The sequence below is a fragment of the Ranitomeya variabilis genome, chromosome 2 (genome assembly GCF_051348905.1).
Source record: "Ranitomeya variabilis isolate aRanVar5 chromosome 2, aRanVar5.hap1, whole genome shotgun sequence".
In the NCBI taxonomy this organism is placed as follows: domain Eukaryota; kingdom Metazoa; phylum Chordata; class Amphibia; order Anura; family Dendrobatidae; genus Ranitomeya; species Ranitomeya variabilis.
In genome coordinates, this window is record NC_135233.1 from 496346239 (window position 1) to 496357708 (window position 11470).

Consider the following 11470-nt stretch of genomic DNA (forward strand, 5'->3'; position numbering starts at 1 on the left):
AGAATTAATTCCTCTAAGAGGAATAGGATTTTCCAAAGGCTCCAGGACAAAACCGCAGCGCTTGGCAAACGACAAATCCCTCAGACTTAAAGCAGCACCAAAATCCACAAAAGCCATAACTGAGTAAGAAGATAATGAACAAATTAAAGTCACAGACAAAATAAACTTAGGCTGAAAAGTACCAATGGCGACAGGATTAACTTTTTTCTTTAAACGTTTAGAGCATGCTGAGATAACATGTGTTGAATCACCACAGTAGAAACACAACCCATTTTGACGTCTATGATTTTGTCGCTCGGCTCTGGTCAGAATTCTGTCACATTGCATAGAATCAGGTGACCGTTCAGACAGCACCACCAAAGGATTATCAGATTTGTGCTCCCGCAAACGTCGATCAATTTGAATGGCTAGAGCCATTGAATCATTTAGACCTGTAGGGATAGGAAACCCCACCATCACATCTTTAATGGCTTCAGAAAGACCATTTCTGAAATTTGCGGCCACTGCACACTCATTCCATTGAGTAAGCACGGACCATTTCCGAAATTTTTGGCAATATACCTCAGCTTCGTCCTGACCCTGAGAGATAACCAGCAACATTTTCTCAGCCTGATTTTCAAGATTAGGCTCCTCATAAAGCAAACCAAGTGCCAGAAAAAACGCATCAACATTCACCAATGCAGGATCTCCTGGCGCCAGGGAGAAGGCCCAATCTTGAGGGTCGCCTCGCAAGAAGGAAATAACAATCTTAACTTGCTGAGCGGAATCACCAGAGGAACGAGGTTTCAGAGACAGAAACAATTTACAATTATTCCTAAAATTCGGGAATTTAGATCTATCTCCAAAAAACGGCTCAGGAATAGGTATTTTTGGTTCAGACATAGGGCTATGGATAACAAAATCCTGAATGCTTTGCACCCTAGCAGCAAGCTGATCCACACTAGAAGTCAGAGTCTGGACATTCATATCTGCAGCAGAGTTTCAGCCACTCAGAGAAAAAGGGGATGGAAGAAGCTAGGCAAACTGCAGCAAAAAAAAAAACAAAAAAACTCAGAACTTCTTTTTAATCCCGCTTCTGCGATGCATTAAACATTTTCTTTTGGGCCTGGCACTCTGTTATGATCCCAATGGCAGAGGATCTCTGATATTCCGGCAAGATAGCAAAAATATAAATACTGCTCTAGGGATGTGGAAACTGGACTAACCGCATACCTGATCCTGACACAAACAACTAAAAGTAGCCGGTGAACGTGCCTACGTTGGTTCTAGACGTCTCGAGCCAGCCGGAGAACTGACTACCCCTAGAGGGAAAAAATAAGACCTCGCTTGCCTCCAGAGAAATTGAACCCCAAAGATATAGAAAGCCCCCAACAAATAATAACGGTGAGGCAAGAGGAAAACACAAACGTAGAGATGAACTAGATTCAGCAAAGTGAGGCCCAATAGTCTAGATAGCAGAAAATAGATAGTGGACTATGCGGTTAGCAGAAAACCCTACAAAACATCCACGCTGAACATTCAAGAACCCCCACACCGACTGACGGTGTGGTGGGAGAATATCAGCCCCCTAGAGCTTCCAGCGAGTCAAAAATCAAATGTAAAGCAAGCTGGACAAAAACACTGAATAATGCAAACGATCCAAATTGTACAAAACAGACTTAGCTTTTCTTGCATGAGGCAGACTGAAAGGAATCCGGAGGAGACCAAATAGGTCTGGATACAACGATGCCAGGCAAGAGACTGAGTCCAGAGGAGACTCAAATAGGAAACACCCGCTGCTTAACGACACAGCTGGAGCTCAGGCCTGCAACAAGACATACCTAACACAATACCGTTAGTGACCACCAGAGGGAGCCCAGAAACACAGTTCACAACAGTACCCCTTGACAACCCCAACTAGTCACAGACATCGATTTCCAATCCAACACTGGATTGTGTACTTGTAACCATGGAAAACCCAGTACAACAACATCATGTAAATTATGCAACACCAGAAAACGACAATCTTCCTGATGTGCTGGAGCCATGCACATAGTCAGCTGAGTGCAATACTGAGGTTTATTCTTGGCCAACGGTGTAGCATCAATACCCCTCAAGGGAATAGGACTCTGCAACGGCTGCAAAGAAAAGCCACAGCGCCTGGCGAAATCTAAGTCCATTAAATTCAGGGCAGCGCCTGAATCCACAAATGCCATGACAGAGAAAGACGACAATGAGCAAATCAGGGTCACAGACAGGAGAAACCTAGGTTGTACAGTACTAATGGTAACAGATCTAGCGACCCTCTTAATACGCTTAGGGCAACCAGAAATAGTATGAGCAGAATCACCACAGTAAAAACACAGCCCATTCTGACGTCTGTATCCCCTCTGTTCCGCTCTAGTCAGAATCCTATCACATTGCATAAGCTCAGGATTCTGTTCAGAGGATGCTGCCATATGGTGCACCACTTTGCGCTCGCGCAGGCGCCGATCAATCTGAATGGCTAGGGACATAGATTCGCTCAAACCAACAGGCGTGGGGAACCCCACCATAACATCTTTAAGGGCTTCTGAAAGACCCTTTCTGAAAATTGCTGCCAGAGCATCCTCATTCCATTTAGTGAGCACAGACCATTTTCTAAATTTCTGGCAGTACAATTCTGCCGCTTCCTGACCCTGACACAGGGCCAAAAGTGTTTTCTCAGCATGCTCTACAGAGTTAGGTTCGTCATACAATAATTCGAGCGATTGAAAAAATGCATCTACATTAAGCAATGCCGAATCCCCTGACTCAAGGGAGAATGCCCAGTCCTGAGGGTCACCACGCAGCAGAGAAATAACTATTTTAACTTGCTGAGTGGGGTCACCAGAGGAACGGGGTTTCAGAGCAAAAAACAATTTGCAGTTATTTTTAAAGTTCAAAAACTTAGATCTATCCCCGTAAAACAAATCTGGAGTAGGAATTCTAGGCTCTAAGGCTGGAGTCTGAACAACATAATCTTGGATACTCTGAACTCTTGCAGCAAGCTGATCCACACGAGAAAACAAACCCTGAACATCCATGTCTGCACCCAAATCCACCCAGAGATTAAGAGGAAGGAAAAAGACAAAACAGACTAAAGAAAAAAAAAATGGCTCAGAACTCTTTTTCTTTTCCTTCTTTTGAGATGCATTCATCTCATTCTTGGCCAGTTGCACTGTTATGGACTGGTAATTTAGGAACGACATGCGACTAGCTCTGGGCTGGTGGTAACTATACAGACCGCAGTCCCTGATCTTAACACAACACTAGCAGTAGCCGTTGAATGTTCCTGTCACTCCCTGGACATCTCGTCACAGCCGGAGAACTAGCTACCCCTAAAGGTAGAAACGGAAAGCTATCTTGCCTCAGAGAAAATTCCCAAAGGATAGGACAGCCCCCCACAAATATTGGCTGTGAGAGGAGAAGGAAATGACATACGTAGTATGAAACAAGATTTAGCAAAGGAGGCCAATTCTAGCTAGATAGACAGTAAGGAAAGAAACACTGTGCGGTCAGTAATAAAAACTAGAAAAAGTCCACCGCAGAGATATGCAAAAATCTCCACACCTGACTAAAGGTGTGGAGGGCAAAATCTGCAGCCCAGAGCTTCCAGCTTAGCTAAATAGATACATACTGATAAGCTGGACAAATGAACAAAACATAAATGTGCTGAACAATAAGTCCACAAAAGTGGACTGCAAAAGGACAAGCAAGGACTTAGCTTTGCTGAACGGGTCAGAGTGTCAGGGAAATCCAAGAGCCGTGCCTCCAGGCAAGAACAATTGGCAACTGGCATTGATTGAGGGATAAAGCCAGACTAAAATAGCCGAGCAGAAAGAAGATCAGTGGAAGCAGCTGCTGATACTAAATCCCAGAAGCAGCTATACCACTCAAAACCACAGGAGGGAGCCCAAGAGCAGAATTCACAAAAGTGCTACTTACAACCACCGGAGGGAGCCCAAGAGCGGAATTCACAACAGTATTGGGGTATCAGGTGGAGTAATAGGGTCACATACGGCAGCAGCGGCTCGATATTGGGGTTTCAGATGCAGTAATAGGACACATACGGCAGCAGCGGTTCAGTATTGGGGTATCAGGTACAGCAATAGGGTCACATACGGCAGCAGCGGCTCAGTATTGGGGTATCAGGGGCAGTAATAGGGACACATACGACAGCAGTGGCTCAGTATTGGGGTATCAGGTGCAGTAATAGGGACACATACGGCAGCAGCGTCTCAGTATTGGGGTATCAGGTGCAGTAATAGGGACACATACGGCAGCAGCGGCTCAGTATTTGGGGTATCAGCAGGATGAGGAGTTTGTGCAGGTTGGGAATAGATGGTGTTGTGACTGAAATATGAGTTAATATAAGTTAAATGTGTCTTTGTTGTATTCTCTGCAGACGCGTTGTAGCTGGAAGAAGTTGTCATGTGTGTGTGGGCTAGATGGAAAAGACGGGAAAAATGAACGATTCCATAAGAGAACATCAGAGGTAAGACATTATCTGTAACTGTGCCGTGATCTCTGACATGTTCTGTAGGACTGGCATCTACCACTGACCATATGGCGGTAATATCTACAGTATGTTTATCGCTATATCTTCAGTAACAGCGCGGTCATTTGTTGAGGTTCTCCTCCACTATTAAGGGGCGTCACCCAGTTGTAATCAAGGTTACCTGGTTAGGGGCCCACTCAGAAGTTTCGCCCCTCCTGAAACAAAACCCTAGCTATGCCTCTGCCCTCAGTATATATCTTTATGTCATCACCCCTGTATATAGTATATACCTGTGTCATCTCCTCTTGTATACAGTATGTACCTGTATGTCATCTCCTCCTGTATATAGTATATACCTGTGTGTCATCTCCTCCTGTATACAGTATATACCTATGTGTCATCTCCTCCTGTATATAGTATATACCTGTGTGTCATCTGCTCCTGTATATAGTATATGCCTATATGTCATCTCCCCTGTATATAGTATATACCTGTATGTCATCTCCTCCTGTATATATTATATACCTGTGTGTCATCTCCTCCTGTATATAGTATATACCTGTGTGTCATCTCCTCCTGTAAATAGTATATACCTGTGTCATCTCCTCCTGCATGTAGAATATACCTGTGTGTCATCTCGTCCTGTATATAGTATATACCTGTGTCTCATCTCGTCCTGTATATAGTATATACCTGTGTGCCATCTCCTCCTTTATACAGTATATACCTGTGTGTCATCTCCTCCGGTATACAGTTAATACCTGTGTGTCATCTCCTCCTGTATACAGTATATACCTGTGTGTCATCTTCTCCTGTATACAGTATATACCTGTGTGTCATCTCCTCCTGTAAATAGTATATACCTGTGTGTCATCTCCCCTATATATAGTATATACCTGTATGTCATCTCCTCCTGTAAATAGTATATACCTGTATGTCATCTCCTCCTGTATATATTATATACCTGTGTGTCATCTCCTCCTGTATATAGTATATACATGTATGTCATCTCCTCCTGTATATAGTATATACCTGTGTGTCATCTCCTCCTGTATATAGTGTATACCTGTATGTTATCTCCTCCTGTATATAGTATATACCTGTATGTCATCTCCTCCTGTATATAGTATATACCTGTGTGTCTTCTCCCCTGTATATAGTATATACCTGTGTGTCATCTCCTCCTGTAAATAGTATATACCTGTGTGTCATCTCCTCCTGTATAAAGTGTATACCTGTATGTCATCTCCTCCTGTATATAGTATATACCTGTGTGTCATCTCCCCGTATATAGTATGTACCTGCATGTCATCTCCTCCTGTATATAGTATGTACCTGTATGTCATCTCCTCCTGTATATAGTGTATACCTGTATGTCATCTCCTCCTGTATATAGTATATACCTGTGTGTCATCTGCCCAGTATAAAGTATATACCTGTGTGTCATCTCCTCCTGTATATAGTATATACCTGTATGTCATCTCCTCCTGTATATGGTATGTACCTGTGTGTCATCTCCTCCTGTATTAGACCTCGTTCAAACGTTATTTGGTCAGTATTTTACCTTCGTATTTGTAAGCTAAAACGTGGAGTAAAACAATCAGAGGAAAAGTTTATTAGAAACACGTCACCACTTCTGTATTTTTCTCCCACTCGTGGTTTTGGCTTATAAATACTGAGGTAAAATACTGACCAAATACTGAACGTGTGAATGTAGCCTTATCTACAGCCTCCACCTGCAGTGCTTCACTCTCCTCTATACACAGCCTCATACTGCAGCAGCATGGCACTTCTCTCATTTTCCCCCTGACATCTCTATCCATGATGCTCCTCCCTTTTCCTTGTTGTCATACCTCACAGGAGCAACTTCATTCTAGACACGACGGAGCTAGATGTGGCCTGTGCCTGCTATGTGGAGTGGGCGTGGCTCAATACATACACACGTACACTCAACTTTAAATATATATAGATAGGTAATATCTAAACGTTTGTAATAACTTGAGAGAGTAAATGGTTCTTTGTTATCTTTCACTTTGTAATAATTCCAGCACTTCGTCCACAAATTCATACTTAAATATGTCCATACCTGTGAGATACATTGGTATTGTGTTACAAGTCTATGAACTAGAGTATACACACAAAGCTATACACGCTTAATCTGCTGTATATGGAGCGCCCCCACACCGCCGCAGGGCCGAGGGGTACCCGGAGCCGGGCCTGAGTCTCAGTTCTAGGGTTGTCACGGTGGCTAGACCCGGTCCGTGGCCCTGTCTGTCAGTGGGGGACGTCCGGTGCAATAAGTGGTGTTGTAACGGTGCAGTTGTGGGGTGCAGGTCGCGGTAAATAATGAGGACACCAGGTTGCAGTCTCTTTACCTCTTTACTGAAGGTTTTGGAGACCTCAGTCCAGAGCGCTGTTAACTGGGTTGTCAGAGACCGGCCGGTCCAAAGGCACATCAGGAGTTCTCTTTACAGGTGGGAATCAGTGTCTACCTTCTAGCGCTATGTGTTGTAGTTCTTCCCTGCTGAGCTCCCGGGATAGTCCTCACAACTGTTTCTGTCTGTCTCTGATGTTCGCTTTCTCCGTCCCCCAGATGATATGGTAGGACGCACCCGTATGACGGGGTAGGCCTGGAGTTCTTCCGGGACCCTAGAGTCGCCCCTCTCCCACAGCTGCCTCCGTTGTCTGCTTAGGTGTTAAGTGAGACAGCCAACCTGTAATTAGCTGTCCGGCCGTGGTTTGCAGTATTACTTAAAGTCTCTTACTTGCTCGGCGTTCCGGCCACCGACTGTTTGCGCCTCAGAAGGATGTTGCCTCGGTCTAACAGCACGACTCCTTCTGGTTCTAATTCCTCTTTACTGTATTCCCGTTGTTCACTGGCTTGTTCTGCTCTGAGGAGTCTGCCAGGATCCCATCCCTGACAGGTCCTCTCACTAGCTCTTCCCAGCTACTTCTCTCTGTCTTCCTGTCCAACCCCCAGTTTTACCAGAGTGTGAGGAGTAGCCTACTAGATAGGACCACCCCCCCTGGTGGCCGGAGTGTGAAGTGTGGTGTGAGTGTACCTGGTCAGAGAAACTCCTTAGTGCAATCAGACGTACCATAGCTCCCCATAGTGGCGGAGCCACAGTACTGCAACAACCAGGACTCTGGGGTGCTGCATATACACACCTAATCTATGGTATCGATGCCTATTCTATGGTATACACACCTAATCTATGGTATACACACCTAATCTACGGTATAGACACCTAATCTACGGTATAGACACCTAATCTCCTGTATACATGCCTAAACTATGGTATACACGCCTAATCTATGGTATACACACCTAATCTACGATATAGACACACCTATTCTACGGTATACACACCAAATCTACAATATACACACCTAATCTCCAGTATAGACACCTAACCTATAGTACACACAGCTATTCTACGGTATACACTCCTAACCTACGGTATACACGCCAAATCTATGGTATACACACCTAATCTATGATATAGACACACCTAATCTATAGTATAGACACATATTCAACGGTATACACACCAAATCTCAGGTATAGACACCAAATCTCAGGTATAGACACCTAATTTACAGTATATACACCAAATCTCAGGTATAGACACCTAACCTACAGTATAGATACCAAATCTAGGGTATACACTCCTAATCTACGTTATACACATCTAATCTGCGGCATACACATCTAATCTATGGTATAAATGCATAATCTACGGTATAGACACCTAATCTTTGGTATACACACCAAATCTATGGTATATACACCTAAGCTACAATATACACACCCATTCTACCTTATACACACCTAATCTACAGTATACACACCTAAACTACGGTACACACACCTAATCAACGGTATACACACCTAAACTACGGTATACACACCTAAACTACGGTGTACACATCTAATTTACGGTATAGACACCTAAACTATGGTATAGACAGCTAAACTACGGTATGCACACCTAATCTACAGTATACACATCTAATCTACGGTATACACACCTAATCTACGGTATAGATACCTATTCTACGGTATAGATACCTATTCTACAGTATTCACACTTAATCTACGGTATGCACACCTAATCTACGGTATACACACCTAATCGATACGATACGATACGATACGATACACTTTATTGATCCCGTGGGAAATTATGGTATCACAGCAGCACAACTTACATCATAAGAATCATAAAATGAATTACATAATTGACATAACAGTTTGTTGACAGAAGGACATTATACATTAGAATAGGACAAACACAGCGGGTGAACTGAAAAGTAGAAGAAATAAAGTAGACAATCCCCTCTATGATTTAACCCTAATGTTATTGTTGTACATCCCCATAGCAGTTGGCACAAACGATTTCCTAAATTTTTCCTTCTTACACCTCAGAAATATTAGCCGGTTACTGAAGGTGCTCTTCTGTCTCATGAATAGCTCATATAATGGATGTGCATTATTGTTCATAATTGCCATACACTTTTTCAGAGTTCTTCTCTCCACTACCTCCTCAAGAGAGTCCAGATTGCAGCCGACAGCAGAGCTTGCCTTTTTGATAAGCTTATTCAGCTTATTAGCATCAGAGGCCCGCACACTATTACCCCAGCATATGATTGCAAAAAAGATGGCACTTGCCACTACAGATTGGTAGAACATTTCTAACATTTTGCTACACACATTAAAAGACCTCAGTTTCCTTAGGAAATACAATCTGCTCATCCCCTTCTTGTAGACAGTCTCTGAGTGGCATCTCCAGTCCAGTTTGCTATCCAAATGGACCCCCAAATATTTATAACTCTCCACCTGCTCTACCTCCTGACCAGCAATAGTGATCGGTAAGCATTCCATCTTTATCCTGCTATAGTTGGCCACCAACTCCTTGGTTTTCTTAACATTTAGTTGTAGATAGTTACCATTGCACCAATCCACGAAATTCGACACCACCCTTCTATAATCTACGGTATACACACCAAATCTACAGTATACACACCAAATCTACAGTATACACACCTAATCTACATGTAAAGTTAATCCATAATGATCCAGCACATCTTTCTGATAATAAAAAACTTTTAACTTTATTCAAATCCTCTTAAAAACATTGTTAGAGATCAAGACAGAAAGGGATAGCTAGTCCCACATGAGAATAAAACTTTGCGTGTTTCGATCCATGTGTGGGTCTTAATCATCATTATTCCATGCACCTTCGTGGATAACTACACCTGCTGTGGACAATTCAAGGGTGAGCTGATGAACTTTTTTCTTATATTTTACACCTATTCTCCAGTATACAGTACACACCAAATCTACGGCATACACACCTAATCTACAGTATACTCACCTAATCTATGGTCTACACACCTAATCTATGGTCTACACACCTAATCTACGATATACACACCAAATCTACAGTATGCACACCTAATCTTTGGGATACACACCTAATCTACAGTATACACACCTAATCTACAGTATACACAACTATTCTTTGGTATACGCATTACGCACCTATTCTACGGTATACACACCTAATCTACAGTATACACAACAAATCTACAGTATATACACCTAATCTACGGTATACACACCTAATCTATGGTATACACACCTAATCTACGATATACACACCAAATCTACAGTATGCACACCTAATCTTTGGGATACACACCTAATCTACGGTATACACACCAAATCTACAGTATACACACCTAATCTAGGGTGTACACACCTAATCTACAATATACACACCTAAACTACAGTATACACACCTAATCTACGGTATACTCACCTAATCTATGGTATACACACCAAATCTACGGTATACACACCTAAATGAATCTAGTAGACACAATACCAATGTTGTCCCACAGGAGTCATGTTTTAACATATGTTCTGTAATTTTCGGAAATACATCTATTCTTATTGAAACACTTTAATTTATGGCGCACACAATAACATAGCATAAAGTTGTCAATTACATCATCCTACCTGTTTTCCCCACTGCGCTTTGCCCCAGAACCACAATGCGCAGAGTCCTAGCAGGAGCCAAACTCCAGGATCTTCTCAGAGGCCGAGGAAGTGGAAAGTTTGAGGTCATCGTATAATGTGTTTGGATGGATCGTTAATGTGACCAATTTAATTCAGCAAGCAGCAGATTACGAGTGTTGGAGGAATGCTGAGCTAGGCTGATATGCCATGTAATTCTGTCTCTGGTGCTGTGCTTTTTGGTTTGGCAAGAAATAAATTCATTTCTGTTCTCCAGCCAACCTCTCCTCTCTAAATCGAATATTTCCTGCCTACTTCCCAGTGTATTCCCGCCTCCTATTCTTCTGGCTGTTCAAGCAGAAAATTGCATGCAATGTTCTTGAGGACCTTCTAGAATAGATTGGGATTGTTTAGGAGCACAAATCAGTAAAGAGTGTCAAAAGGTTATGTTGAGTAAATTATGCAACTTTAACTCTTTATTTCCTAGGGGTTTGCATTCAAGATGTTTGGTTCAAATTCTAAAGTTTATTTATAGAGCGTTAAACTCCACTGCTTCAAGCAAAAGTGACTGATGATAAAAACCAAGAGAGACCAGAGGTGATGAGTGTTCTGCCTGATTACAGTTCACTAAGTATTTAACCCAGTACATTCTGCAGAAGTGGACAGAAGAAACTGAGCGTTCACACAGGCAGATCTTAGGTAAATGACAGCCAATATATGGCAAGGAGTAAGGACACAGCTTTATCTTGCCATATGAAAACCAGTTGTTGTGCTTTAAAATAAAGCAATGTGCACAGATTTAAAAGGTCTCACCTTAAAATTAACAATTACAGAGCTAATTTTATAAAATATAGTTCAATATAGCTCATACACCTATTACCTTTGGTTGACGACCACTAATGTCCTAGACTGCATGGTCCATACTACTGATGGTACTGAACTGAAAGAGA

At 42.5% G+C, this 11470-nt stretch overlaps 1 protein-coding gene across 1 annotated transcript in view; it reads right to left on the reverse strand.

Moving 5' to 3' along the window:
- The window catches only part of LOC143806939 (ras-related and estrogen-regulated growth inhibitor-like), a 265866-nt gene extending 255111 nt beyond the window's left edge, over nt 1–10755 (reverse strand). The window contains exon 1 of the mRNA XM_077288011.1: nt 10524–10755. Coding sequence (XP_077144126.1) covers nt 10524–10632 — 109 coding nt within the window. The 5' untranslated portion in view covers nt 10633–10755. The remainder of the gene's footprint in view (nt 1–10523) is intronic.
- Nucleotides 10756–11470: the final 715 nt, after the last annotated feature.